The 27,245-nt window shown below is 51.2% G+C and overlaps 1 protein-coding gene and 1 long non-coding RNA gene across 4 annotated transcripts in view; one reads left to right on the forward strand and one right to left on the reverse strand.

Annotated features, from left to right (window-relative positions):
- Positions 1-27,245, reverse strand: part of SH3PXD2A (SH3 and PX domains 2A) — a 258,939-nt gene that overhangs the window by 127,780 nt on the left and 103,914 nt on the right. For all 3 annotated transcript variants that reach the window (XM_054436530.2, XM_054436528.2, XM_054436529.2), the window contains exon 4: positions 11,178-11,254. In XM_054436530.2, coding sequence (XP_054292505.1) covers positions 11,178-11,254 — 77 coding nt within the window. The remainder of the gene's footprint in view (positions 1-11,177; positions 11,255-27,245) is intronic.
- On the forward strand, positions 22,251-26,828 carry LOC129006635 (uncharacterized). The gene is made up of 3 exons (XR_008492038.2): positions 22,251-22,552; positions 23,283-23,557; positions 25,251-26,828. It is a non-coding gene; the product is annotated as an uncharacterized LOC129006635 (long non-coding RNA).

Here is a 27,245-nt window from a genome sequence, read left to right on the forward strand (position 1 = left end):
AACTAGCCAGCCAACTAACCGACCAACTAACTGACCAGCCAATTAATCAACAAACCAACAAGACAACAACAAAAAAACCCCTAACCAGTTATCCATTCAACCTACCCATCAACCATCCAGTCAGCCAACCAACCAACCAACCAACCATCCAACCAGCCAGTCAACCAACTAAACAACCGACTTAAAAACAAAAAAGACCACTGAACCCTGGAACCCTGGGTCTTAGGGTCCTCAGGAGCTAATCATTCTGCAGGAACCCTGAGGGAATTTCCTTCTGCACACAGAATAAGTCCAAGATCCCTAACCCAACAGTCCAAGGTCACGTCCTCCCAGCCTTGTCTTCCACTAGCCACGCTCCAGCTGCACCAGGCATTCACACTCCCTAAACACTGACCACAAAATTAATTATTTCATGACAAGTTGATAATTGCTGCCAAGGACAACAAAGCACTGTGATGGAGTTCGATAGAACCCAAGAAGATGTGGAAGATGGGGAGCCAGTGTTTCGGGAAGGACTCTTTAAAGCTAAGTTCTGAAGGATGGGTAAGAATTAACTGGTCAAGGTGGAGGTAGAGCGATCAAGCATGTTGGTTTCAGGAGATGAATGAAGGCCAGTGTGGCCTGAGGGCCCAGAGCAAGGGAGAGGGGCCATAGGAAGTAGGCAGGGGCATGACTAGCAGGGCCTTGTTTTAGGCCAAGCTGAGGATGCCTGGAGAAACAATGTAAACTGAAGAGTGTGGAAAGGTTTCTTAGAAGAGTGGGCAGGAGCACGGCTTGTGGAGTTTGCAGGGTTTGGACAAGCAGAGAGGAGGAGTGGGCATTCTATGGGAAACAGTAGTCATGGCAAGTGTGTGGGCCAGCTGTGAGCTTGTCATCCAGGCACGGGGAGAGTCTGCAGCTGGAAAGTGAGGCACTAGGTCAGGAGGTAGTCAGAGTTAGGCCAGGCGTGGTGGCTCACGCCGGTAACCCCAGCACTTTGGGAGGTCGAGGTGGGCAGATCACTTGAGGTCAGGAGTTGGAGACCAGCCTGGCCAACATGGAGAAACCCCGTCTCTACGAAAAATACAAAAATTAGCCAGTGTGGTGGAGGGCGCCTGTAATGCCAGCTACTCGGGAGGCTGATGCAGAAGGAGAATCGCTTGAACCCAGGAGGCAGAGGCTGCAGTGAGCCAAGATCGTGCCACTGCACCCCAGCCTGGGCAACAGAGCAAGACTCTGTCTCAAAAAAAATAAATAAATAAAATAAAAATAAAAATAAATAAAATAAAACAAAACAAAACAAAATAAAAAGAAGGTAGTCAGAGTTCATGCTGCACGACAGCACACAGGACCCTGACCTGGCCCAGTCCGACATGGAGGGGTTGGGGGTGTAGGGTGAGGCCAGGTGTAGCCCCGCTTTCTGGGCCCCTCAATTTAGTATGGGGAGAAATACCGGGGCAAGGAAGGATCCCCTGGTCCAAACAGACAGGAGAGAACACTACCAAAGAAGGGCTGAGGGACGGGGACAGGGAGCCAAGGGCTAGAGCCAGGAGAAGACGGGAAAACCCAGGACCAGAGGAGTCAACAAACACAGGGCTTGTGAGAAACTCCTGATGAGAAGCCTCCTGGTCTATAAGACATGACCCTGTCCCATGCCCCTGCCTCCCAAAACCTCACACATCACGACCAGCTTCAGATGCAGGGCCTGGATCCAGTGGCTCCTGGGCCAAGTACAGTGAGTCTGTGAGTGTCGTTCCAGGAAATCCTCATGCGGGTCCTCATGAAGGCACAATTCCCAGCCCCATACTATGGGTGAGGAGACAGAGGCGCAGGGAGACACGTGGTCTGCCCACAGGCACCCATGGAGGGTGGGAAAGACTCACTGGAAGGTAAGCTCCATGCAGGCAGGGATTTTAGTCTGTTTGGTTGATTTCTGTGTCCCCAGATCCTAGTAGAGTACCTGACAGAGCAGGCACTTGATTAATATTTGTTTAAAGAAATGAATGAATGAAAAATGGATAAGGTAGTGAAGGTTTCCATGTCTATAAGCCTAATATCCAGTAGCTATGGGACATGATAGTGGGGCAAAAAAACCCCACATATAATCTTAGGTTGCATCTATAGAATTATAATATTGAGGAAGAGGAAAGTAATGGTTTAGTTATTCTCTGAGCTGGTTAGATAACAATTCAAGTGTGCCATCTAGCACCAGGCATCCTATCAAGATGGGCCCTTCTCGATGCCAAACCCACACCCAGGCAAGATGAGACAAGACCAGACCATGGCAGATAAGAGAGCATGATGTAACTCCCAGTCATTCCTTTCAGGAGTCATGGCTCTCCGAGGTCTCTAACATAACACAACTCCATCAACAGGCAAGAAACAGAAAAGGAAAATTAACATTAAATGAGCAGCAATGTGTCAGGCCCTGCCCTTGGCCCCTTGACTCCTCCAGTCATCCACCAAACAGTGAGGACTTTGCAGTGTGTGCTGCATATGGGGCTTTGCCCCGTTTTACAGGGATGAGAGAGAGCAAATCTAATGACATGTCACCTGATTTTGTCATGGAGGTAGACATCATTGCCTCCACGTACAATGGGGACACTGAGGCTGCTGGGGGTGAAGCCATAAGTGAGGAAAGGGGCAGAATCCAGCCCCAAGCTGTGAAGGTCAGATGGGTGGAGCATGCCCCCAGTGTTCAAGTTCTCATTTAACGCACACTGTCCATGCTGTGTTCTCCTTGGGAAGGGTAGAAGGAAAAGGAAATGAAAAACTGGGGAAAGAGAGAGACAGACAGGGAGTGAGAGGGAGGGAGAGAAAGTCAGGGAGGACAGGGGGCCCCAGGAGGGAGTGCCAGTGGGATCGGGATGGGCAGAAGGCAGGAGGAAACCATTACCAGGGATCCCGGCTCTGTGCAAAGTCATTGCCGGGTGACCACCCTGAAAGGGAGAGGGAGGGACGCAGGGCAGGAGAGGGCGGATTTCAGCGGCCCACAGCGCTAGTGCCCTCCCAGCTCAGTGTGCTGCCACTTACCCTAAGCGCAGACCCTGGCCAGCCACGGCTCACCCAGCCCTGGCAGGGAACAGAGGGGCTCTTCATGCCGACAGAGACCCACATTCTGGAGGCAGAGGACGCGTGGGCCACGAGGGCCTCAGACAAAGAGGCCTTTCGGTGGAACAACCGTGGCATCTTTATTTAACGGGGAGCCCTGAGGGGAGCCGCGTGGAGGGCTCGTCCTGATTTCAGGCTGACAAGAGGCTCTCAGCCCAGAGCAGCTTCCATCAGAGCTGCTGCCAAAGCTCAGCTCTGGCTAAAATCATTTGGCAGGAGAGGGTGGTGCTGAGCAGTGAGTCCCCGCAGCCTGGGCTGGTGATGATGGCCAGGGCCAGGGCACCCCCAAGCCCGGCCGTTCTGAGAAGAGTAGGGTAGGGGGCCAGATAATGGGCATATCAGGTTTAGCAACCCCAGCTTAGGTCTAAAATTCCACCATGAGACATTCATGATGTATGCCATATGTGGTGGTAAAGTCAGGGCCTCAGAGCCTCAGAGCCTCAGGACCTCAGGGCTGCAGGCAGATGCGGGTTTGGGTCCTGGCTCTGCCATTTATGGGCTGTGTGGGGCTGGATGCATTACCTGCCCTCTCTGAGCTCTGGGATGCGATGTGGCACCTACCTAGCTGTTAGGAAGTTAAGTGAGATGAATACGAGAAGCCTAGCACAGTGGCTGGTGAAGAGTACACTCAGTAAATGTGAGCCGTGATAACATTAGTGTCATCGCTGCCATCGTCATTCTTTAGGAGAAAGCAGTGATGAACACTCGAAAGAGCACTGGAATGGGAGACAGGAGTCAATTCTAGTTCCAGTTCTGCAGTTATATACTTGCTGTGTGACCTTAGGCAGCTCACTTCACCTCTCTGGTTGTCATTTCTTCCAAGATAAAATGGAATCCCGAAGTATGTCTCACGGAAGAACTCCCTGATGAGGTGAAATGAGCTCTGTGAGCACATATGAAATCTGCCTTGAGGGTCCCCCCTTGGCCTTGGGGATCACCATGTTCGTTACCATCACAAAGCCTCTGAGAAATCCTGCAGGAAAGAAACCTGTAGAGCTTTGTACAAGCCAGCATTTACTACTCTACTAACAACATCCTGTGGGACTGTGTCATTTACTCAGCACATCAACTCTAAGAGCACAGTATGACTATGATTTCAGTTTTACAGAAGAAACAAAAGCACGGAGAGTTTACATAATTCCCTGAGGCCTCACAGCTAGTAAGTAGCAAAGAGTTTTTTTTTTTTTTTTGAGACAAAGTCTCACTCTGTCACCCAGGCTAGAGTGCAATGGCCCGATCTGAGCTCACTGCAACCTCCCCCTCACCGGGTTCAAGCGATTCTCCTGTCTCAGCCTCCTGAGTAGGTGGGATTTACAGGCACGTGCCACCACAGCAGGCTAATTTTTTGTATTTTTAGTAGAGACAGGGTTTCACCAAGTTGGCCAGGCTGATCTCGAACTCCTGACCTCAAGTAAGTGATCCACCTGCCTCGGCCTCCCAAAGTGCTGGGATTACAGGCATGAGCCACGGCGTCCGGCTGCAAGTAGCAAAATTTTGAATCAGGCTGAGTCCAGAGCCTATGCCCTGATCCACTCCCTCCCGCCTCTAGCTTTACCCACAGGTATTTGACTGCGGTGCTGATTTTCCAGACAACTCCTAGTGGCACCCTGTGGAACACAGCTGAGGCAAATCCAGGTTCAAGACATTTTGAAGTTTCTTCTAGCTCTAACTGTTAACAGCTCTAACTAAACAGCACCATCACCAGTGAATTCATTTGTCTGATCTATCAATCAACCTGATTGAGACTTTTTAATAGAGCTCAGGTGAGCTCAGAGGGTTCTGAAGGCCTCAGGTTGGAGAAGGGCTGAAATGAACACGACTTTCTAGTCCTCAGATTCTGGGGCAAGTGGCAGGAGGCATTGCCCTGCAGGGTTGCTAGAACTATGCAGGTCCCTGGAGAATGTCAGCTGAGCTGGCCTCAGTTCCCCTCCAACCCTGCCATTCTGTAAACCAGGGGTCAGTGAGCTGGCTGAGAGCAGATCTGCAGAAATGGCATGCAGGAAAGGGGCTGGGGTAGTGGGTACCTGGGTCAGGGGGGACTGGTAATGAGGTGCTGAAGAGCCATTCAGGTTTTGCCATCAGCTACCCCCTGCCGGTTTCCCCATTTCCAGTCCTAAACTGTCCTGCAGTCTCCAGCTCCTGCCCCTCAAGACCATTTTCTGGGGGCCATGACATGAGCCACCACTTAGCACCGAGTGTCCTCATGGCCAGTGGTGTAGGTGTAAACAAGAGAGAGGGTGGCTGCATTGTGTGGCTCTGAGACCTCCACTCAGATATGGTGGGCACAAGTCTGGTCTTGGCACATGCAAGTGGCACAGGAGGGGGCCCCGGCAGACTGTGCTCAGGCCCTCTGCCTCGAAATGGTCATCCTCCACAGAGCCCACTACTCCGGGTGATGCCTGCGTCAGGACAAAGAGCAAAGCTCTGCATTTGGCAAAACACTACGGGTGCCCACTGTTTACACAGGATCAATTGTTTCTCTCTTTTCAGCAGCATCAGTTTCTTTTCTTGTTTTTTGTTTGTTTGTTTGTTTTTGTTGTTGTTGTTGTTGTTTTTAATGCTCCTTCCTGCACACTGATTTTTTTTTTTTTTTTAATTTTTTTAAAGCATCAGTTTCTAATCCCTGGAAATCTTATGGGTAAAAGCCCAGCTGCTCTGGGCGGAGTTGGAGGTATGGCACAAGGGGGCTGGAATCCTGCCCCTCTGGCCTCCCACCTGTGTCCTTCCAGCCCCACCTCTGGGGCTGCCTCTAACCTGCTCGGACTGTTCCTCCTAGGTCACCATCTAGAAAGGTGGGGTCTCACTGAAACTTCTGAAATCAGAGTATTCAAAACACATGGGTTTTCTTTTTGAAGGATCCGAGCAGCGATTCCCCTTGAAATGTAAATGGTGTCTAGTTCTTGGTAGCAGTTTAAGCCATTTCACAAGGGATCCTAGTACATCAGGGCCTGGGGGATATGTCACTCTCTGAGGAAGTTTTGTCTACTTGTGATCTTTCCATCTTGTCATCAGGCATTGGCTGGACACCCCCTTAGGGCTGAACTTCCTGTTTATTAGTGAAGACACAGAGATGACAAATGTGGCCCTCAAGGAGCTCATAGTCTGGGAGAAGACAGACACACAGAAGTTACCCTCCTGCAGAGGAGAAATGCGCAGAGTGGGGGTGGGTGCAGTCCTCTGGGGGCAGAATGGCAGGAGTGATCAGCTTTTCCTGGGGAGTCATGAGGCTTATGGAAGGGCCCACTGTGGAAACTGAATGTGCACCCAGGCAGGGGACCAGCACAGGCTCGGGGGCGGAGGCCTGGCTTGCTGGGGATGGCCTTGTGTCTGCCGGACTGGACTACAGGATATGGAAGAGAGAGTTAGGAGCTGAGGCCCCAGCAGCACTTGGAACCAGCCCACAGAGGGCCCGGCTGAGGTGCTCAGATGTTCTTCTCGGGGGCAGCAAGACTCCTCTGAAGGAGTCCCGTTTTTGTTTTTGTTTTTGTTTTTGAAACAGGGTCTCACTGTGTTGCCCAGGCTGGAGTGCAGTGGTACAATCATGGCTCACTGCAGCCTCTGCCTCCCAGGCTCAAGTGACCCTCCCACCTCAGCCTCACCAATAGCTGGGACTACCGGTATGCACTACCACGCACGGCTACTTTTTGTATTTTTTGTAGAGAAGGGGTTTCACCATGTTGCCCAGGCTGGTCTCAAACCCCTGGGCTCAAGCAATATGCCCACCTTGGCCTCCCAAAGTGCTGGGATTACAGACATGAGCCACTGTGCCCCGCCCTCTGAAGGTCTTTAAGGAGAAAAAGGACATGATCTGCTTTATCTCACCCTAGAAACTCCTTCTCCTGGGTCTGTCAGGGAGATGGTGAGGTTCTACTATCTCGGTTCCCCCAGAGAACCAGGCCAGTCAGGAGGCCCCTCATGAACGGATCAGCCTTGGCCTCTGCCTAAGACTCCCCATTGGCAAGGCCTCTCCTGGGCCAGGTCTGCTTTCAGAACAAGGACCACAAGAACAACGTTACTCTCCCCAAGGGGAGAGCCAATGATTTGCTGTAGTGGAAAATCCCACAGTGGAAGGGAGAATACCTGGGACTAGGAACCACTGCCATGCAATAGCCTCAGTTTTCAAGTCTGGGAAGTGGGAATAAAAATGAATGAGTCTGGGAGGTGCAGAGAGGGAGGGTCAGGGGATCCTTTCCCTTCAGTGCTGACCTCTTGTTGGGCTCAGACTTCCTGCCCCTAAGTCTGACCACACCCAATCCCTCTTCCCTCCTACAAAGAAAGTCATTGATCCCTGAAATCAAATGTGTCATAGATAGATGAATAACAGAAACAAACTCAGCTATTTGGGCAGCAAAAAAATTCTAGTCGTACCAACCAGGAAGTGGAGACTTGTATAAATGTCATTAACATGTCAAAGGGTGAGTTGCTCATTCTCAAACACTCTCTCACACTCCTCTCTGAACCCCTCCCTAGAATATTTATTTTATCCCCTAGACAAACACTGCAAACATGTATTTCACCCCTAGGAACGGCGTAAATAGAGTCACTTAAAAAATTGTGAGTCCAAGCCTCTATGGTATAGCTTACTCTTGTTAGTCTGATGAAAGTCTTCAATTTGTTGAGGTCCCAGACCATTAAATATTAACTGCATTACCATGTTGCCCTTTAAATTAATTTATAAAGTTAAATAAATGCCTTTGGAACTCCTCTTCATAGACACCTGACCCTCAAGTGCCACATAAAACGATCACTGTCGGCATGTGGTAAATTTTCCGTGATTCCCATTCGATCTGCTGCTTATATGTTAAAAATTAACACTGATATTGGGCTGTGAAACCACCATTAGGTGGTGGGACTGGCTGGCCAGCAAGGGCAGGGAGCCCGAAGTCTGGGGAGGTCCACTGCATGGTCAGACTTTCCACATCTGAGTCCTCGCAGGGAGCTGGCTGCTCGGTGTGCAGAGCCAGCTGCACAATTTTGGGTGCATTTGAATTCCCATCAAATCCCAGACTCTGAGCCCACATTGTCTAGCAGGTCCAAGGATGATGACCAGCCAAGCAGGTGGGCTATGCAGGGCACTGTAAGTAGAAACTCCAGAGGCTCTAGGCAGTACGTAGACAAGGGCAGGTAGAGAGGGGAAGGGCTGGCCGTGGAGCAGACTGCACACGGCACTGTGCTGGCTGGTGTCGGGGGTGATGCTGAGTGGTCTGTCTGGAGGCAAGCTGTGAAATGCATAGCTAGGTGGCAGTGGCCATGGACTTGTCCCTAAAGACCATTCCAAGGTCAGTGGGTTTCTCAGACAATCAGACCACAGATCCCAGCTTCTTAGTTCAGCAGAATTAAAGGTCACTCTATACTGCCCCGCCCCCGCCATTCTCAGAGTAAATCACCGCCTGTGAGATAGATGGCTGTCTGCTTGGTGGGCCCATGGCCCCATTCCTTGTCTGGCTCTGGGCAGTTTCCATCTGTGCTAATCAGGTTAGGAGCCCCCTCCTCTTGCAGACCCCACTTCAATGGCTCCCCCAGCTACCCGTGGCACACTGGAGCTCCAGAGCCCCTCTGAATCAGGAGTCCTGTTCAAAGCCTGATCCCAGGAGATAAGATGCTATCACTTCCTCCTCCGGATGACCCAGCAGACAGCATTTCCATGGAGCCCAACTGCAGATGCGTTGGGCTGGCTAATCTGAGCTATAAATCCCAGCTGGAAAAGCCTTCCTCCCGCCCTATGCCCCCTCCTCCATTAGCTTTGCCCATTTATTTAACTTCTTGAGAAAGGAAAAAAGAGAAATAAAAGCTCAGGCTACAGCCATCAATTTAACCAGAAACAGTGAATGCCCGTTAAAGAAAATGAATATTGGTCTGAAGAAGAGAAGTTTCTAGCTTAAGGGAATCCAGCACTGGGGCATCCTTTTAAAATAAGGCAGAACATGTGACCCAAGTATAATGTTCCCGGTCATGAAATTCAAACTTCAGTTTAATGAAGACTACATTGTCTTTTCTTTCTATAGGTTTGGGAATGCCAGTTAATAAATTTAGCAAGTTGGTTCTTCAACAATTTTTATTTATTTATTTTATTTTATTTTATTTTTTTAGGGACAGGATCGTTCCCTGTTACCCAGGCTAGAGTGCTGTGGCGTGATCATAGCTCAATGTAGCCTTGACCTCCTGACTCAAGCAGTCCTCTCACCTCAACTACAGGTGTGTGCTACCACGCCTGGCTAATTTTAAACTTTTTTTGGGAGAGTTGAGGTCTCATTATGCTGCCCAGGCTGGTCTCGAACTCCTGGCCTCAAGTGCTCCTCCTGCAACAGCTCTGTACGAGGACACTGTGATATACATTCTCCCTACTCAGCTCCCATGTGAGATAGTGTTTTTATATTCATTCTACAGATGAGGAAACTAGGGCTCCAAGACGCAAAGCAGCTTGCCCAAGGTCACGTAGCTAGTAAGTGGGCACTGGGATTTGACTCCAGCTCTTCTCCTTCTGATACTCTAATACCAGCACTTGTGAAATTTTATACCTCATTTGCCACATTATAACACATTATACCACATATTCTCAACATTTTTGAGTCAGGAACCACAGTGGGTTTCATTTAACTACGAAATTCTAGCTCTATTAAAGCCAATAGTGCCCAGTAGAAACATTAAATTATTTTGTGTTTGCTTTATTTGTTTGTTTTTATTTTTTATTTGCTTTTTAACTTTTTATTTGCTTTTAATAAAGCCTTTTCACCAGTCTGGGCAACAGAACGAGACCCTGTCTCAAAAACATGTTAAAAATATGGCTGGGTGCGGTGGCTCACGCCTGTAATCCCAGCACTTTGGGAGGCCAAGGTGGGCAGATCACTTGAGGCCAGGAGTTTGAGACCAGCCTGGCCAACATGGCAAAACCACGTCTCTCCTAAAAATACAAAAATTAGCCAGGCATGGTGGCGCGCTCCTATAATCCCAGTTACTCGGAAGGCTGAGGCACGAGAATTGCTTGAACTCAGGAGGTGGAGGTTACAGTGAGCCGAGATGGTGCCACTGCACTCCAGCCTGGGCCGCAGAGAAAGACCTTGTCTCATCAAAATAAATCAATAAATAAACATTTTTAAAAAATAAAGCTTTTTCATTTGCTTGTTTATTTAATACAAATTGTTTGCCCTTTGTAAAAATAATAACAAAAGCATCTGCTGAATGCTTCTTCTGAGCCAGATGCTGTGCTGTTGCCTTACAATGTGCCAGCTCATTCCATCCTCATGACCACTGTGTGGAGGCACCCTGTGTATTCTCCTCCCTATTGGATGGATGTGGAAATAGAGGCTCAGGGAAGTTCAGTAACTTGCCCAAGTTCATGAAATTAGTCAGGGCTTCCCACCCGGAAAGTCTGGCCCTCCAGAGGCCATGTGCCAAAGAAACTGAGGGCCACTCATCCCCTGGTAGCCACTCATGCTCTCTGCAGCAGCGCTGGGCTCTAATCAAAGACAGACAGGTGGGCTCTGGCTCATGACACTGCTGTCCTTCTCCTGCCTGCTCTTTGGCACTGGCTGTGTTAATGTGCATGTGTTTGTGTGAACACCTGCATCTGTAAAGATGTGTATATGAACATTTGTAGTTACCAAGATTTAGGTGAATAAACAAATGTGTACTGCTGATGCTAGTGAACTGATCCCAACAACATCCCAACAGGAATTCAAAGAAATAGTTCTTCTATGTCCAGCAAAATCTCACATAGAGAAGCAAGCAGCCCTTCAGAAGGCGGCTCTTTGACTTAGCTCCGGAGCTCAGTTCACTTCCCAGAGGAAGTGACTTAAAACTATGTTTTGTTTAAAACTTAAAACTGTGTTTTGTAAACATGGACATGTCCTGACAGGCACAGAAGCTTAGCTGTGAACCTGAGGTCCTTGGGTTCACCCAGAGGGTGGCCCAGCTACGGGGTGATCCCATACCCACCCCTTTGGCCAGGAAACACCAGGCCTCAGGACGGTTCTGTACAGCAACCTTTCCTCACAGATGAACACTCAGGCAAATGGGCCCCTCCCCTCCCTGAAGCCCTCCCCGAAGCCCTCCTCGAGCCCCTCCCCCAGCCCCAGACACACTCTCACCCGGCAGTATTCATCGATAGGCTTCAGTCTCTTCACAGCTACGTCCCGGATGTGGCTTCTGCGGAAGAGGATCTTGCCTGGAAGAGAGATGCTCATGAGTGGGGGATTCCGGCTAAAACTGCCACAGAGACCTTCTCATTCCCCTCTCCCTTGGCTTCTCAGCATCTTAGTCCAGCACTACCTGCCACCACCCCTGTCCACGGTCAAGGAAACAAGAGAGACAGTCACCTTTCCTGGAGGGCAGGAGGCGCCCTAGGCTGAGAGCCCAGGACCTCTCTGGTGGGTGAGGAGCCCTGGAGGCTGCCATCTTGGGATTCAATGAGCGACTTGGCCAGGCTACCTCGCCTGGATCTAATGGCAGGATCAATGAATGCCCGGAGTGGGTGCGGCTCTCAAGTGACCTTGCAGATCAACACAAAGTAGAGCCCAGCCCACATGCTACGCTTTGTTTTCAGGCCCATCCCTCCTTGAGAAATCGGCATTCGTTCCTGCCAGCTGGGCAGGAATTCCTATTCTTAGTTTAGGTGGGTGGCTCCTTCCAGGGCAGGCACAAGGCAATACCAAGGGAAGCATGGCTGTCCCAGCCTGACTCTTCCCTGGCCTCGCCGCACACACAGCCTCCAGCCATACGGGCTGCTGCCAGCTGGGCTGGGACACCCCTCTACAGGTATGGGCAAGGCTTACAGGAAATGCCAGCCCCTCAGACCTTCCCAGCTGGCTCTCCCAAGCTGGCCACATTCAATCATAATGAATGCATCAAGACATAAGTCCTTTTCTAGTCTGAGAAATTTAGAATCTGAACTCCTTGGTTTGACGTTCAAGGTCTTACACAACTGACTTCTGTGCTAGGTGGCTGTCAATGTCTAGGGCCAAAGCCCCCTTTTCAGAAGGCCTTCCTTGATTGGCTGAGCTGGGAGTAATGTCCTTCTTTCCAGAACATCCACAACTCGTTGTCCATTCCTAGGCTATCTGCCACATTCTGCTGTGAGTTATAGCACTTGTGACCCATTTCAGGGCCCATGAGCTTGGCACATGATGAAGTGCTCACTTGTAGCTGTAACGGGCATCTGTTGCCTCAGTCTACCTAATTTCCCCCTGGAGAAGGCATCTTCCACTCCCAGGCCTTGTGGTGTCAGTAAGTCTAGCCACACCCCCTAGCAACAAAGGTAGCCACAGGATGCAGCCTAGTCAGCCAGAGTCACAGTGATTGGCTCAGCGGTGGGGAGGGACCCAATCCAGGCCAATGAGAGTCAGCCCTGAGACTGCTTTTTCCCACAGTTTCTAAGCTGGCAGGATGAAAGCCTGGCACCTCTAGTGGCCTGAGAAGCAAACAGAATGAGAGAAAGGAAGGGTGGCTAGCACAAGACAGGTGTTTGGTAAAAGCTTCTTGAGTGATTGAAAAGCCAAGTGGAGAGAGGGAGAGACAGAGCCCTTTGACATCATTTCAGCAGCTGGATGTCAGTAGCTGTTCCTAAACCAGGGTCGACCTGGTACTTTTCAGTTACATAAAACAATACCATTTTCTTTTTCATTTAAATGAGTTGAAGATGGGTTTTCATAACTTGAATTAAAGGAGACCCAATTTAGATCATTTCCATTGCATGTGAGCAGACAGGTAGACTGCACATGAATCCACACCAGCTGCTTCTGTCAAGGTCCGAGTGAAGTACTCAGAAAAGCCATCGCCTTGATTTAGATTATTCCCCCAGACACAGCCCCAGAAACAAGGATTTGACTTGTTTTGGAGGCAATCCCAAGAAATATCATTAAGGGAGTGGGATAGTAAGAGCAGGGAGGGGAAGGAAGTGTTATCAGGCCAGTTAATCATGGTGGGCAACTAGAGCTCAATTCTGCTTGGGGGTTCCAGGAGATGACAGAGAATGTACCTGACATGTGGAGGCTGGGGATCTACCCACCAACTCCCTGTTTGTCACTGAGGGCGGCCTCCGAGGGTGTTAACTCCAGCACGTCTGGCTGAATGTGTGCCCATGGCTAGACAAAGCCCTGAGGTAGAGGGCCCTAGTGGCTCCGGTGAGCAGCCTTTGGTAGGCAGAAGTGAACAGACAGGGGACCCAGGGGCCATGAAAACCACAGCTGCAGCCACCTCTGACTTCCCTGCCACCACAAGCATTGTTCGCCAGCCCTGCTGAAGTCAGACAGTGGAACGTGTGACTGCGTCCTATTGCATGTGACCTGCTTCCCGTGGATATCTCTCATCTCTCCATGATAGCTCTGCAGCTCACCCCTCCTGTCTGCCCCCACACTCCATGGAGCACTAGGCTTTGCATTCAGCAGATGCTCAATAAGTGCTTGTTCTTGTTCCTCTCCTGGACTCGCTCAAGCTCTCCTTCGTCATCTTTTCTCTGAAGCCAGAGAGCCGGGCCATCTCCCTGTCAGATGGACAACACTGTGCAGACAGACGACATCACCAAGATGAAGCGGCTCTGCCCTGCGTTCCTCTCGAAAGGAGATAAAACGTGATTTATCCAGACACTGGTGACGCCGCTGTTCCTTGGGGGAAGATGTCACAGATTCGGTATTCCTTGCCTCTTTGCCTCCTACCCTTTTTTGGTTGCCTGTCGCTTGATTGCTCGCATGCCACAGGCTACATGTGTGAGGCCAGGGGGAGGCTGTGTAAAAATAAAAACATGAGGAGACCTGAGCTCAGGACTGCCAAGAAGATGGGTGGCCCTGGGGCTGGAATTCTGGGCCTTTCTAATGAAGGCAGTTGTTTGTCAGAAGCTGAGGGATGCCCAGACCCAGTGACACCAGCGGTCCAGCCGTATGAGCAGGACCCTGAAGGACCGTCTGAGATACAGAGGAAACCCAGGGGGACCACAGGAGGGTGGGGGATGGCCCACAAACCTGCATGGAGCAGGGCCTCAGCCTCCAAAAATGCACTCCCGCCCTTTCTCATCCTGTTGGGGGACAAAAAAGAAAGCAGGGATATGGGAAGATAAATGGGGTCCCTCTCCCAGCCCCCAATCTCAAGGTTAGCCAAAGCTCTGGCTGAAGCTTAGATCATTCCTGTCCTAGTTGCAGACAGAACTCTCTCTCTCTTTTTTTTTTTTTTTTTTGAGACAGAGTTTCGCTTTTGTTGTCCAGGCTGGAGTGCAATGGCATGATCTCAGCTCACTGCAACCTCTGCCTCCCAGGTTCAAGCATTTCTCCTATTTCAGCCTCCCGAGTAGCTGGGATTACAGGCATGTGCCACCTCGCCCAGTTGATTTTGTATTTTTAGTAGAGACGGGGTTTCTCCATGTTGGTCAGGCTGGTCACCAACTCCTGACCTCAGATGATCCGCCTGCCTTGGACTCCCAAAGTGCTGGGAAGAACTCATTTTAAAAACTAGTTAAGGAGCACTGAGGCCTCCACAGGTGTAGGAGATCCAGAGAAGGGAGGGATAGGTTGGGGTGGGGAGGTAGGTGAGAGGGTGCTCCTAACTCCTCCCCATGCTGGCCCCAAGCACAGGACCCCGCCCTGCCCTCCAGTCTGCACTCTGAGTGAGGCCACCGGGCCACTGCGCCTGGGGCTGCCCAGTCCTCCCCACCAGGCTCCTGGATCTGCTGCTCACTTGCAAGGTCAGAGGAGAATTTCTGCACAAGCCAATTCCCAGCTGAGTTTTTGGAAGCCCAATGGGGCTTCCCTCTTTCCCGCTGAAATCCTGACAGGAGCAACGTTTTCTTTTCCCAGGGCTTTGGCACAATTGGCCAGTGGGGGAGAGAGGGAGGGAGAGAGGGAAGGAGGGCCTGGAAGGGATTCTCCGGTCTTGACTTCTCTGTTAGGAATCCAAACCACACTCTGAAAGCCAAATCGGTGACTGCATAAAAAGGGGGAGAGAAAAAGGAGGGGGAGGAAAATCCCCATTAAGGAAGCCGGGACCACAGGGCATTAAAGCCCTCTTGTAAATGTAGTGCAGCCCGTTGACCGCAGGGCTCAGCTTCTGCCAGAGTCTTCAAAGCCATCCAGATGCCGCCCTAGGAATCTGATGAGCATCACAAGGAAGATTGCGCGGGGCACGAAACAGACCTAACTCATCAGGATTAACTCAGTCCTGAAAGCGGAGAAGAAGCTGTGCAGCTGCGACGTCTAAGCAGTAACTGGAGGTCCTTCTTCCTGCCACTCTGGGCTGGGCTGGGGTGAGACCAGCGAAGGAGTGGGGGCCTCCAGTGGGAGTCCTGGGTTCAAGTCCTACCCGGGCCACAGGCTGGCTGTGTGACCCTGAAACAGGTCCCTTCTCCACTGGGACTGCTGTGTGCTCATTGGAGGCCTGGGCTCTATGGCTGCTCCCTCTGGAAGCCCTAAGATTGATTTACAGTGGGGACGTTAGCAGGCAGAGGAGGAAGGAGGAAAGGGTTAATGGTAGCTAAGTGCCCAGCACACACCTGGTGCACACTAAGAGCTTTTCACTGAATTCCCTCCCTTCATCCTCGCAACAACCTTGAAGCAAGTACTTTAACCAGGCCCATTTTGTCCTAGAGGAGATGGCAGCTCAGAAAGGTTGAAGGACCTGTCCAAAGCCACACAGCTATCTAGTGGCTGAGCTGGGATTTCAACCTGGGGTTTTAAAGCTTAGAGAGTGGGGGGGAGCCATGATCTTTGCACTTGGATCATGTCAAGCCTTGAGAGCCACCGTGAGGACTTTGGATTTTGTTCTGCACGTGAAGGGAGATGAGAACAGTTAAACCCCCAAACCAACCACAGCCTCCAGGGCTCTTCTTGGGAAAGTGGTACCTATGGGATGGACTCCCATGAGAGCCAGGGCCTGGGGCCCTCGACAAGTAGAATCACCAGACACAGTACCACCGGCCAGGGTCCCCACACCAGCCATGAAGAGTTTGGTAGCTACCTCCATGAACTAGGACCCATTTGTAGAGGCAATAAGAGGGCACTGATTATAGGAGACCTAAGAGAGGGCTGGCCTCAGGACCTCTTCTGGTCTGAGCAGGCTGATCTATTCCTGGCAGCCTCTCCTCTTCACACTCACAGTGTCTATGCATGCATGTACAACTCCTTCTTCCCTGTCTTTCTGCCACCTGGAACGCCATTCATTCTTGGAAGACTTCCCCCTGCCTTTCCTTCTTTCCTTGCCTTGATCCACCCAGCACTGTCTTGATGGAGGCCTGCTGTGCTGGGCTCTGTTCCAGGTGCTGGGAGCACTGCAGTGAACCAGACAGATGAGGGCCTTGCTCTCAGGAGTTTACCTTCCAATTGGCAAGGGAGTGGGAATGGGAAGAAGGCAGTACACATTTTCATAATTACTGAGTAATTTGGTTACACTTCCAGGTCTTCCCCCACCTCTACAAAGATAATAACACAGGGTAATGTGAAGAGGGGTGCCTGGAGGGAAGGAGAATTCAGAGAACGGGCAAGGAAATTTCTCTGGGCTTCAGTGGAGACTTCAAGGAGGAGAAAGAGCAGCTGTGCAAAGCTCTGGAACAAGCGGGCTTGGCCAGAGGAAACTACAACAGCCATAGGCCCTGGGGCACAAGGAACTGGACATGATGGAAGACAGAAAAGAGAGGAGCCTGCAGCCACAGAAAAGAGTTTGGTTTTATTCTAAGTGCCCTTGGGCCTGCCTACTTAACACTCATTCTGTCCTTAAGGCACAGTTCCACGCTGCCTGCCCCATGAAGCCTTCCGTGAATGCTTGTCTCGCCCTTCCTTGCCAACCTCTAGGGCCCTCTGGCAGTCACCCCACTCTGGCCCTCTCTCCCCTGCTGTCCTAGAGAATTTGTCGGGAAGCCACCCTCCTCAGGACCTCCTCTCGTCTTCTCAAGGGGTCCCCTGATTTACAGCAACAGGGTCAGCAGCCCCTTGGGCTCAAGGAGGGCCAGCTCCTCCCAGCCACCCTGGCCTCCAAGGATACAGATGCTCACAACCCCCTCCCCTCAATGCAGCCCAGAGAGCCCAGGCTGTCGAGGGAGACTTGCCTAAGAAATAGGGGATAGCATAGGCGGGCCTGGAGCCCACAGACCGCACGGTGCAGAGGCCTTGTGCTCCAAGGACAGCCCTCTTGCCCTTCTAACTGGGTCTGAGAACAGAAAGGAAGGTGGGAGGCAGTTGTCACCTAAGGCTGCTGGCACAAATTACCACAAACCCAGTGGCTTAAAATAACAGGAATTTGGCAGACCATGGTGGCTCATGCCTGTAATCCCAGCTGTTTGGGAGGCCGAGGCTGGAGGATCGCTTGAGCTCAGGAGTTCAAGACCAGACTAGGCAACATAGTGAGACCCTGTCTCTAAAAAATGCTAAAAAAAAAAAAAATCAGCTGGGCGTGGTGGTGCACAACTGTGATCCCAGCTACTCAGGAGGCTGAGGTGGGGGGATCGCTTGAGCCTGGGGGGTTGAGGCTGCACTGAGTCATGATCGTGCCACTGTACTCCAGCCTGGGTGACACAGTGAGACTGTCTCAAAACAAACAACAACCCAGGAATGTATTCTCTGCCAGTTCTGGAGGTCAGAAGTCTGAAATCAAGGTGCCAGCAGGGTCACGCTCCCTCTGGAGGCATCAGGGAGGGTTCTTCTGCACCTCTTCCAGCTTCTGAGGGCTCCAGGCATCTCTTGGCTCCTGGCATCACTCCGATCTCTGTCTCAGTCTTTACATGGCCTTCCCGCCCCACGCCTGTGTCTCACATCTCCTTCTGCCTTTCTCTTATAAGAACACCTGTCGCTGAGTTTAGTGCCCACCTTATATCTAGGATGATCTAATTTCAAGATCTTTGATTACATCTGCAAAGACCCTTTCTCCAAATAAGGCCAGATTCACAGGTTTCAAGGGTGAGGACTTGGATATACCTTTTTGGGAGCCGTTATTCAACCTACCACAGGGTGGTTATGGGAGAGTCACAGGGCATACCAGTCACCTGACAGGGCCCTATATCCCTAAGTGGATTTCAGTGGCCCTGAGGACAGGGGTGGTTTCTATACTCCCTGAATCCCTGGAAATGTCTGGCATGGCGCTGGGTGAAATGGATGTGAGTGCAGCCTGAAGAACTCGTAGGGGACAGGGGAGTGTCTGAACAGAGCAGCTCCGGAGTCTCTGAGCCTGAGAGGAGACAGGCAAGCTGTGGAGACCTGAAGCCGAGGGAATTGGGGGGGTGGGTCCTTCTCTGGCTCTGAGGGCTGATGTGACACCCAGGAGAGAAGAGACGAACAGATTTCCCAGATGAACTGGAGGAAAGAAGATGTGAGGATTCCTAGAGGGAACCTCCCTCCCCCCACAAGGGTGACATGCATGCTCTTGGGGTGATAAGACACAGGCAATGCAAGTGGGAGGAAGGAGGAGAGGTTAAGTTTCCTACTCCCACAGCTCTCTGTGGTCCTGAGACCTGACCAGGTTCCTGTGCAAAGTGGGCTAGACCAGCCAAGGACCCCATGTCCAGCTGCCCTCACCAGGCGCCTCCATCCGTGTTGTTTGCCGACAGATTGATGAAGACAGAAGCTCTTAAATGAAGGGCCCTGGGCAGGGGAGGGCAGAGAGAATATAACCATGATTCCACTAATGGGGCTTTCTTCACCATTAAAAACAAAACACAAATGACCCCTCTTTCATTCTAAGTCTGTCTGACTTCAGAGAGGCTGTTACCAACCCCCAGCTCACCGAGTCACTGAGGATCAGTGATCCAAGCTGGTCCAAGGAGAAGCAGACTGGGACTCTTTTTTTGTTTGTTTTTGAGAGAGGATCTCATCTGCCACCCAGGCCGGAGTGCAGTGGCTCTATCATGGCTCACTTCAGCCTTGAACTCCTGGGCTTAAGCGATCCTCTCACCTCAGCCTCCCAAGTAACAGGTGCACACAACACCCGGCTACATTTTTATAGCGATGGGGTCTTGTTATGTTGCCCAGGCTGGTCTCGAACTCCTGGTCTTAAGTGATCTTCTTGCCTCAGCCTCCCAAAAGGCTGGGATTATAGGCCTGAGCCACTGCACCTGGCCCAGGCTGGGACTTTTGGTGGTTTAAAGCAAGCAGACACCAAGAGGGTATGCCCTGGGCCCTAAGAATACCCAACCCTAAAAACAAACAAACAAACAAACTCACAATCTACTTCTTTGATGCCTGAGATTGCAGAATCAGAATTTAGTTTCTTTAAGATTTTGGTCAAGATATATAAACTTCTCCCTGGAGAATGGTACAGCGAGCCTTATTAACCATTCACACCTAAGTATGAGCAGGCACCGGCTTCTCACTCAATAACAGGGTCTCGCCAGGGAAGAGAGCACAGAGCAGAGAGGCCTTGATGGAAGAGGACGTAATGCGCAGGGGAGAAGAATGGCGGAACAGCCTCTACTGGCTCCCCTGTCTTCCTGAAAGCTGGCCCTGCTCTTGATGTTCAGCTGTTTCCTGACCATGGGGCCACCCAGCTTTCACCTGGGTTAGCCCTGCCTAGGCTAGGGTGGGAGTGGCTGATGGGCAGTCCCCTGCTTGTCTTTTTTTTTTTTTTATTTGAGACGGAGTTTGGCTCTTGTTGCCCAGGCTGGAGTGCAATGGCATGATCTCGGCTCACCGCAACCTCCGCCTCCCGGGTTCAAGCGATTCTTCTGCCTCAGCCTCCCTAGTAGCTGGGATTACAGGTATGTGCCACCACACCCGGCTAATTTTGTACTTTTAGTAGAGATGGGGTTTCTCCATGTCGATCAGGCCGGTCTCGAACTCCCGACCTCAGGTGATCCGCCCGCCTCAGCCTCCCAAAGTGCTGGGATTATAGGCATGAGCCACCACACCCGGCCCCTGCTTGTCTTTTTAAGTGCTGCCCCTGAAACTCACATGTCACCTCTGACCCTCTGCAGCCTGGGGACTGCAGGTCACCTGTTCCCCTGCTGGGCTGCCTCCAGCTTCTGGTGCAGCTGAGATGACATCCCTAGAGTCTACAGCCTTGTTCCTGGCTCAGATCACACCCTGACACCCAATCCTTCCTTCTTCACTTGCAACATCTGGCTTTGTTGCCATTTACTGGGGCTGGGGGAAGGCAGGAGTGAGGCCTAGATGCTGAGGCTGGAAGCAGTGGGCACATGCAGGTTCCGGAAAGACACAATCCCCATGGCGAAGATCAGCAGCCCGAGGCATACTGACGCCATGGCCTGAGTTCTGGCTCCCACGAATCTCTCTTTAGAGCCAAGACGCTGCCTCTGGCTTGAAGTCTAGCATGGTAGGCATTGGTAGGTTTTGCCTGCCAGCTTTTAATTATTACAGTGCCCTGATTTTCTTTTGGGAAACAATCCCTCCTTCATTCTCAGTCCATGGGATTTCAGTGGGGCTGATCCCATCCCAAACTCTGGGGCTGATCAGTCAGTACAGTCCAGCCATGGGCATGCAACCCACATTGGTCCAATGGGAATCAGCCTGGGACTATTGCTGGAACTACCAGGAAGAGATTTGTTCTCTCTCTACAGCTGCTAACTCATAAATGCCAAGCCCCAAGCTGCTAGGAAGCATCTTTATGTATCTGTTACCACCTGGGGGAAGCCTATCAGAGAATTAAGTCAACAGAAAAGAGAGCAAAGCTGAGGGCTTAAGAGACACAGATTTGGTCCCCTAGATCCAGCTATGCCTGAAACCATTACGCTTGGTTTTCAGTTATGTGAACCAATAAGTTTCCCCTTTTTTCTTAAGCCAGATTGAGATGGGTCTATTTCTTGTCACCAGGAGAATCCTGACTGGTGCATCTGGCTCTGCCAGTTACTGTTATGTGACAGGGGATGAGTCATAACCTATTCGAATCTCAGTTTCCTCAGACTACAAAATGGGGGGCAGTAATGTCTAACGCAAAGGACTATTGTGAGGAGCCAGTGAATGAGTCTGTAAAAGCATTTAGCATGGAGCCCAGCCCATGGCAAATGGTGAACAAATGGGATCTCTTATGAGTTGACACTTCCAGGTCAAGGAGGTGGGATGGGGTGGGGTGGGCCCTGCCTGTCTCCTTGCTGGCCACGTGGAATCCAAGTACCAGAAGCATTTCCCAGGCACCCAGTCCATCCGCCTGGCTTCCCACCAAGGCCAAACATGAGCTCCCCTCAGCCTGCGGCTGCCCCTCCTGATTCACCCACCCCATAAACACATCTGTGTCTCCCACACAGCTTCCGTTTCTCGGAGGCCCAACTCAGAGGGCAGAGGACGTGACACAATGGCGAGAAGGCCAATTGTTCATTCCACCCACCCCCTAGGAGCATTCTAGGGTGACTCACACAGGTGTGTCTCCCCGCTCCAGCACTCCCCACTCCCTCTCCCACACGCCCAGGGAAACACACTTGCAAAAGCCCACTGGGGTTCACGACAGAGTGAAGCCTTCACCCTCCTGCAGCCACGGCTTGCTTGCAGAAAGCATCAGCGCACCTTGGAGGGAAGAACGATCTCCCAAATTCTGGTTCGGAGGTTCCCATACCCAGCAAGCAGAGCCAGGCTGAAGGGAACAGTATCTTTCTCTCCCTCACCCCAGGTGGGTCAACTGGGATTTTATGGGTGTCTGCTAGTGATAAAGCACCTAGTCCCGGGCCCATGGAGGGACTAATACATCTTTGCTGAACCAAATGGAATGGAAGTCTTTTTGAGCAGCATTCTAGAGCAGTGGGACCAGAACCATTTCTTTCTTTTTTATTTTTATTTATTTATTTATTGAGACAGGGTCTTGCTCTGTTGCCCAGGCTAGAGTGCAAGGGAGTGATCTCGGCTCACTGCAATCTCCGCCTCCCAGGTTCAAGTGATTCTCCCACTTCAGCTTCCGGAGTAGCTGGGATTACAGGCGTGTGCCACCACACCAAGCTAATTTTTTGTATTTTTTTTTGTAGAAACTGGGTTTCACCATGTAGCCCAGGCTGGTTTTGAACTCCTGGGCTCAAGCGATCCTCCCACAGTACTGGGATTACAGATGTGAGCCACTGTGCCTGGCCTCAGAATAATATTCTCAAACCATAACCCTTGCTTAACCCTTTCAGTGACTGCCCAGGGCACTGAGGATAAAATCCAAACTCCCTTCTGCGGCCGGGCAGGATTCAGCTCCTGCCTCTCTCTCCGCCCGCCCATCTCCTGTCACTCCGCCCACGCCACAGACACATCCTGCTCTTCCCCACCTCAGGGCCTGCGTGCTCGCTGTCCCTGTTCCTGTTCCTGGAGCACTGTTCCTGCCGCCCTTTGCCCAGCCGTTGCCTTGCACCCCTCATCGGGAGGCCTTTGGTGGCCATGTGCCCTCTCTCTCCGGCCTCTGTTGTTTCCCTCCCAGAATCTGCCACCATTGATAACGATCTTCTGAACCTGCCTCTTTACAACGTTCCCTAAGGACAGAATGCAAGCTTCCTGCAGCCAGTGAAGCCCACAAACGTATCCTCAGGGCCCAGCACAAGGACTGGCACACAAGGACCCCGACCGTGACTTGCTGAACGGTGAGTGAGTGTGAGTGTGTGTTCACACTGGCTTGCTCTAGGCTGTCTCTCATTTACACACCCCCAGACCCCTGGCGGACTAGCAAATACAGCTCACCCTACACATTAGGGACGGCAGCTTCAGCCAGGGCTGGGGAGAGGGGTGGATTCGCCCTCCAGGACCCAGACACAGTGGGGCCAGAGTGTGGTTAGCTCAGAGGCCAGCATCAGGGCCAAGCTGTACCCCCTCCATGTGGGCGTGGGTGTGGTGGGCGTGGTGGGCAGTGGCTCTGCACCCTCCCTGTGGGAGCCGGGAATAAAGGGCCCCATTCAGCCTGTGCAGCCTCGGCTCCTCCCTCCAGGGGAGGCTGCCCTCCGGAAAGATGGTGGGACGCTGGGCAGAGCTTCCCGGCAGCCTCTCCCTGTGGCATGGTCCACAGTGTGGGGGGCTGGGCGAGGGGCACGAGGCCTCTGGGGCTCAGAGAGACACTGCAGAATGGCCTAGGCAGGTGAGGAGGCTGTGGGGCAGGCAGATGGAAGTCCTGGGTCGCAGTGATGATGCTGAAAGACACCCACTCACTTCTGAGGCTCTGAGACAGAGGAAAAGCCGCAGGAAGCAGAGGCCTGTCGGTAAAGGGCCCAAAACCACAGGCCTGGCCAGGCCAGCCACAGGGGAGTTTGCCTGGCTCTCTTGGGATGGACACTGTCCACCAAAGCCTGCTTTCATTTTGTTTATTTATTATTTTTGTAGAGATGAGGTCTCACTGTGTTGCCTAGGTTGGTCTTGAACTCCTGGACTCAAGCAATCCACCCACTTCGACTCCCAAAGTGCTGAGATTACAGGTTTGAACCACCGCGCCTGTCCCAAAGCCTGCTTTTCTTGAGCTTTGGTTCTGTTGGCAAAACTGAGCCCAGACAGTCAACTCTCTTCATCAACCTCCCACCAGCATTTTCTGTGGTTCCACCCCTCTCCTGCAAGGATGGTGACAGTAACATTAAGAGGACGTAACATTCATTGAACGCTCGGTATGTGCTAAGCCCTGTGCCGTGTACTTTATATTTATTATGACAGTTGATCCTCATAACAACCTCTGAGCTACATACTGGGTGCTGTTGTTATTCTCACTTTGCAGATGAGTAAACTGAAGGTAAGAAGAGTTGAGTGCCCCGCCCAAGGTTGCAAAGGGAGGAAGTGGTGGAGCTGGGATTGGCTGTGCCACAGTCTCTTTCTTTGGGCAGACTGAACGTGCCTAGGCTCCTAATGATTCTGCTATCTTCCTTCCTTTCCCTGAGCCCCGGGCTGTGCAACCTGTGGCCAGCTTTCCTGACGGGGTACATCTCAACCCTACCCCATCCCCGAAAGAAGGGCCAACACGCAACACCCATTCACTCCCTCCCAAATGCTGGTACTGTGCTGGGGGCTGGGGTGTGATGGTGACGGTCCCTGCCCTCGTAAAGGATACTGTGTGTGGGCACTGCGCTGTGATGTGTTGGCTGTCATAGACACTTGCAGGAGGCAGACAGGTCTGAGGAAGTGGAGAGAGTGAGACAGGCAAAGGGGAGCGGGAAGAGCGTTCCAGCTAGAGGGAGAGTCTGAGCAGAGGCCCAGAGACTGAAGAGACAGGCACATCTGAGAAGCTGGAGGGAGTCCAGTGGGTACGTGAATCAGGACACATGCTGGGAGGTCCCTGGGGTGGGGTTATGAAAGGTGCCAAAGAGACTGAATGGCCACACAGAGCACACTGAAGCCACTACAGTTGCATATTCAGAAATGCCTGAGTTCCTGGACCTCCAAGGCCGAGGACCATAATGTTCACGCTGAGAGGACACCAGAACTTTCAGACCCTGCCCAAAGCCCTTCTTCCTGAAGTCTGTCTTTCTTTCTTTCTTCTTTCTTTCTTTTTTTTTTTTTGAGACAGAGTCTCGCTCTTGTTGCCTCCCAAGTAGCTGGTATAACAGGCATGTGCCACCACACCTGGCTAATTTTTGTATTTTTAGTAGAGATGGGGTTGCACTATGTTAGCCTGGCTGGTTTTGAACTCCTGACCTCAGGTGATCCATCCGCCTTGGCCTCCCAAAGTGCTGGGATTACAGGTGTGAGCCACTGCACCCAGCCTTCCTCACATCTCAGGAGCTCAGGGAGCAGCCTGGGCCTGGTCACTGGCTGGGCACATACAATGTAAACTCACACCACAGCCCACGTGGAACACAGGGGTGAAGGTCAGGTGACCCCAGAGGCCATCTTGTCCAGCCTCCTCACCTTCTGAACTCAAAGCTAAGCTCTGAGAGGGTCACGCTTTGCCCACCTTCTCTTAGCAACTCAGTGACCAGGCTGAACTCAAAGGGCACCCGACCTGGCAGCCTGGTTCTGGCTTACAGACAGCCTAGCAAACATAGCCTATAAGCTTCTGTGCTTCTGTGCTTCCAGGCTACATCTGCTAGGGTCTCCAACTCGGCTGTCTTTCCTGCCTCCAATTTCTACAAATCCTAACCCAACAACAAGAGCTGCCATCCACTAAGTGTTTCATAGAACTGAGGACTCAAAGGAGCCTGTGGAAGTCAGCCTGTGAGATGGCCCCAGTGACTCTTGCCTCGTGGTCCCCTCCCATATTAACCAGGGCTAACCTGTGGAAGCAATTGGATATTGTGGGAATAATCGTATGACTTACAAGGCTAGATTATAAAAACATTGTAACTGCCTTCCTCATCTCTTTCTCAGATACTCATGCTGAGGGAAGCCAGCTTCCATGTTGTAAGGATGCTGAAGCAGCACTGTGGAGATCCATGTGGCAAGGAGCCGAGGCCTCTGCCAGCAGCCAGCGCCAGTCTGCCAGCGAGATGAGCAAGCCGTCTTGCAGGTGGATCCTCTAACTGCAGTCAAGCCTTCAGCTGAATCTCGACTACAACCTCATGAGAGATTCTGACTCAGAACCATCCAGTTAAGCAGTTCCTGAATTCCTGGCCCATAGAGACTATGCTGAGATAATACATTTTTATTGTTGTTGTTTGGAGACAGAGTCTCCCTATGTCACCCAGGCTGGAGTGCAGTAGCACAATTTTGGCTCACTGTAGCCTCGACCTCCGAGCTTAAGTGATCCTCCCACCTCAGCCTCCCAAGTAGCTGGGACCACAGGTGCATGACACCATGCCCGGCTAATTTTTAAAAATTTCTTGTAGAGATGGGGGTCTCCATGTTGCCCAGGCTAGTCTCGAACTCCCAGGCTCAAGTGATCCTCCCACCCTGACCTCCCAAAGTGCTGGGATTACAGGCATGAGCCACCATGCCTGGCCTTTTATTGTTGTTTTAAGCTGCTGATTTTGGGGGATGATTTGTTACCCAGGTAACTACTACAAGGCCTAGCACTCCTCTTGGGAGGATAGGGTCCCTGTGTTACCTGAATCAGAGATATATGGAACATTGGTAACGAATGAAGTTCCTAAAATTTGCCCAGACACCCTGAATTGAAGTGGAAGGGGATGGACAGGGCGAGAGTCTGCCTTTTTCATGAGCCCCCCGAGCGATTCTCATGTATCTCTGAGGCTGAGAATTACTGAGACAATCTAATACCTTCCAGACCCGGGGAGGCTCAGAGAGCTGATGGGATGGTCCCCATCCTACACACAAGCTGAGGCAGGCCTGAGCCTAGAACCCAGCACCTGACTCCTGGGTCAATGCTCTTTCTGCCTTGTCCATTCAGATTGCTTTGTTGAGGGGCACGGGCTTTTTTTTGTTTATTTATATTTAAAATCTGTATATAGCAAAATGCGACACAGCCAATTGTTTGTCTGCTTAAGAGCTTGCTTTGCTTTGCTTTGCCTGTGAACAATTTTGTCAGCATCACCCATTATGAGGGCCTAACACTAAGAAGGGTAGGGCAGTGCTAGGCCACGCAGAGAGGCTGGCACTGCCGCAGAACACCGCAGCGGGAAACGGACTTTTTCTACCACTGAGCTGTCTCAGCTCCAGGCATTTCCCCCAGACGAACAGAATGCAGAGTATGCAAGGCAGAGAAGATGAATGAGGATAATAAGGGAGTGTACCTTTAACCCTTGTCAAACTGTCACTCTAGTAGGTAAGAATAATATTCCCACTTTCATTTGTATAGAACTTTGTGGCTTAGAAAGAATTCATGCATGATCTTATTGAATGACTTTTGTAGACTACAAGATAGATAGGTCATTCAGTCATTCATGCTACACATGTATTGAGCAGCTACTACATACCAGGTAATGCTGTAGGCACAGGGGATATACAGATTTGTTTCCTTGCTTAATAAATATTTATATATGTCTACTATGTGCCAGACACTATTTTAAGCACTTTACAAATATTAACTAACTTATTCTTCACAACAGCCCAACAATATAGATACCATTATTCTTCCCATTTAACAAGGAAATTGAAGCACAGAGAGGTTAAGTAACTTTTCCAAGGCCAAACAACTAGTAAGGAGCACTATGGGGATCTGAATCCAGGCAATCTGGCCCTAGGTTCCACCCTGTTAACCAAGATAAAATGAGATACGGTTCTTGCTCTTCAAAATCTCCAGCTTTAAAAATCCTCATGGGCACAGATGAAAAAACTAAAGCTCAGAGATATCTTCTGAATTTCCCCAAGTCACATACTGCTGGGATTAAACACCAGATCTAATTCCAGGCAGTGTTAAGGAAGGTTTAGCTAGAGATGGGTGCAAGAGAGGCAACAAAGAGGGCG

The sequence above is a fragment of the Pongo pygmaeus genome, chromosome 8, assembly GCF_028885625.2.
Source record: "Pongo pygmaeus isolate AG05252 chromosome 8, NHGRI_mPonPyg2-v2.0_pri, whole genome shotgun sequence".
NCBI lineage: Eukaryota > Metazoa > Chordata > Mammalia > Primates > Hominidae > Pongo > Pongo pygmaeus.